Source organism: Sipha flava, unplaced genomic scaffold (assembly GCF_003268045.1).
Source record: "Sipha flava isolate LNK unplaced genomic scaffold, YSA_version1 324_pilon_pilon, whole genome shotgun sequence".
Lineage (NCBI taxonomy): Eukaryota > Metazoa > Arthropoda > Insecta > Hemiptera > Aphididae > Sipha > Sipha flava.
In genome coordinates this window covers 1361766-1364786 of record NW_020273009.1, presented here as the reverse complement: position 1 = coordinate 1364786, position 3021 = coordinate 1361766, and the positions used below count along the sequence as shown (strand labels likewise).

Here is a 3021-nt window from a genome sequence, read left to right as displayed (position 1 = left end):
CTATAGTTTATTTTATAATAAAAACAATAGGTTTTGTTTATCTATGATTATCAACAATAATACAACACATACATTTACAAGTATATTAATTATTATAATTCAATTTAAAGAACACAAAAAAAATTAAAAAATTATAGCTATAATATATAATTGTTATACAACTAAACTAAAAAAAACTATAAATATTTAAGTAAATCCAAAGGTGTAGCAACATTTAAAAATATTAGTGAACTTGGTATGAATATAAAAAAACTTTTTTCAAAATTTGAATTCTATTCAAAATAAGAAATGTAATGAATTTTATCTAAAATAATAAGATACATGAACAAATTTAAAACATATGTTACAACAATTTAAACTAGTAAATTTCTAGTTATGTAAATTATGGTATTGCCAAAAATATGTATAATTCATGATTATGAATCATATCAATTTAAATTGAAATTAATTTTAATATAAAATATTTTCCATACTTAAAATTAACAATAAATATAATCTTTTAAGAAAATAAGTAGATAAAAACAATTGTAAATAGAACACAAAAAAATGTATTGTAGTTCAAATAAATTTTGATGATTCTTATTAAAAATAAATCAAAAAATTAAATAATAATAAATAAATCAAAAAATTGAAAGTATTATAAAAATGAAATATTTAAATTATATTAATATATTTCTTACCATAACTTAAATACATATTATATGGTAATTATACATTAATATTTTAATTAATGATTGCAGTAAATGACTGTGTCTGTTAATACTAAAATAAAAAATAACTTATTAAACCATTAAGATACTGCAGTTATATTTTTAAACTCAGTACTCAGTCATAAATATATGATATACTTATTTGTATATGTATAGTGTTGAAATTACAACTAATAACCATAGATCTGATTTTTGCTATAATTATATTTAATTTATACAATAACAATTAGATGTATATGTAAGTTATCTTAATAACTCAGTTAACAATAGTAAAGAATCATTAAAATTATACAATTTTATTTCTTTGTTGTCTCCAATTTATTTTACTTTGATTGATTGACTAGATAAAATAGATACTTAATTAAAATAACTAGAAATAATTTTTAAACACTCTTAAAACAAGTCGTATCCAAAGAGGTGTTTTAAATATTTCGTTCTCAGGGACATACAACGATGTTGATTTGTAAATATCATATTTTTCTGTATGAAAACTATTCTGTAGTGATTTGTTATTTGTTACGATAATCAATTGTGATTCTAGATCACAGTTCAAAGATCTAGCACCTGCGAAAAATAATTACAATATTAATATTGAAATATCTAAAACTATATTTATTAAAATATGTCAAATGTACCGTAATTGGAAGATCCAACAGCAGTTAGAACAGGAAATTCATAATTTTTTGGAGTGTACCACAGACCCTTGGAGTGAAATGTCCATCCAGTTCTTTGGTATTCAAAACAAGTAATACGTTCTTGAAGTTTAAGGGTTTGGATTTTATTATAAAAACAATTTGTGAGATAACTGTATGCATTGGGTATAAAACCAGCAGGTCCTTTAGCTTGTTGAAATGAATTAGCCAATGGATGGGAAAACAATATGTTAAAATTGGCCAATGATTTATGGAAAATTGTTTTCATGTAAATGTTTGGGAGGTTGAAATATCCAGTAGCCAAATGTATAGTCGATCCAGCTTCAGCATTACTCATAAGCAAATTAGTTGTTTGACTGTCCTGATGAATTCCAAATGGTGGAAATTCAATTAGAGGATAAACCAATGTATCACCATTACCTATAACAAAAAAAGATAATTAATTTTCATAGCATAAATGATTAATAAATGTTATATTACTATGTTCAAAATTTAGACGTTTCATATGTGAATCATAATAGTTGATCACATTTTTTTTAGCCTCCGAGGCATATGTTTGATAAGTACTTTTATATGGATGATGTTTCCAAGAGGAATCCATTGTTAATGTGTTCTTATTTGATAACTGAAATGACATACGGCCTAACACTTCAATTAATCCAACGTAAAAATCTACTAATGGCTTGCAATCTTCAATAAGAATATATCTATCCTGTCTAAAAATGTAATTAATATAAATTAAAATTATTTTCATTACCAAAATAGTAATCAGGCAATAATAATAAAAAAAAAAATAAATGTTTTAAGACGTTTAACTATTCAAAAAGGTTTAGGTCAAAAGGAATTATTATAAATTAGGTTTAACTCCAAAACTAGATTTTTAAACTTCCATTTAAAAATATATTTATTCTTGTAATAGATTAATTTACCTATTTGTAAAGTAATCATGACTTAAATTTGCTCCACTGATAATTATAGAATCATCAAACATGTATAATTTCATGTGTTGTATTCCAATCAATTCATTATACCTCTCAGGTAAGAGCCACTGAAGAATACCTCTCAATTTTGGGGTATGGTACAAAAATACCTTGAAAGGTAAATTAATTAATAAATATACTTTAAAATGTATTATAGTTTATATTCAACCATAATATTACCTACACGACAATCAAACGATGGTTTCAGTATAGGCATCAACATTGTGCGTGAGCTTAATACACCTCTAGACCCACGATTAGCATCCAATAATATTCTAACACTTAATTCTTTTCTGTTTTCCATTGAATTTTTTATGGTATTTATCTGCAATTATTGTCAATATGAGTCTAAATATGATTGCGAAAACTAGAAGGATGTAACTTACAAGCTCTTTCTCTAGTCTCCCAATACCCAGATACAGAGAAACTATAACGATACGGCTTTTCGCTGAACGACTTCGGTCCAAAAGTGTAAGATAGAAATCAGCAGGGCTTTTCAACATCGTGATCTAAACAACCGTAGAAAATGATGAAATACACATGAAATAAAATATATCTTCAAGGATAAGGTGCTACAATTATACTTACGTTTTTCGCCTTAACTGAGTACGACGGCGCGAATTTTCGTAACCATTTGAATTTGGACAGATAGTTGGTTTTATCATGATCGATCGACAT

At 25.0% G+C, this 3021-nt stretch overlaps 1 protein-coding gene across 1 annotated transcript; it reads right to left on the bottom strand.

The window, feature by feature from the left end:
• Positions 1 to 1080: 1080 nt before the first annotated feature.
• On the bottom strand, positions 1081 to 3021 carry LOC112686751 (CDP-diacylglycerol--glycerol-3-phosphate 3-phosphatidyltransferase, mitochondrial). The gene is made up of 7 exons (XM_025559167.1): positions 2932 to 3021; positions 2730 to 2852; positions 2528 to 2668; positions 2293 to 2453; positions 1844 to 2079; positions 1346 to 1783; positions 1081 to 1274 (listed from the first exon to the last, which is right to left on the bottom strand). The coding sequence occupies exons 1-7, from the start codon at positions 3019 to 3021 to the stop codon at positions 1081 to 1083; spliced, it is 1383 nt and encodes a 460-aa protein (XP_025414952.1).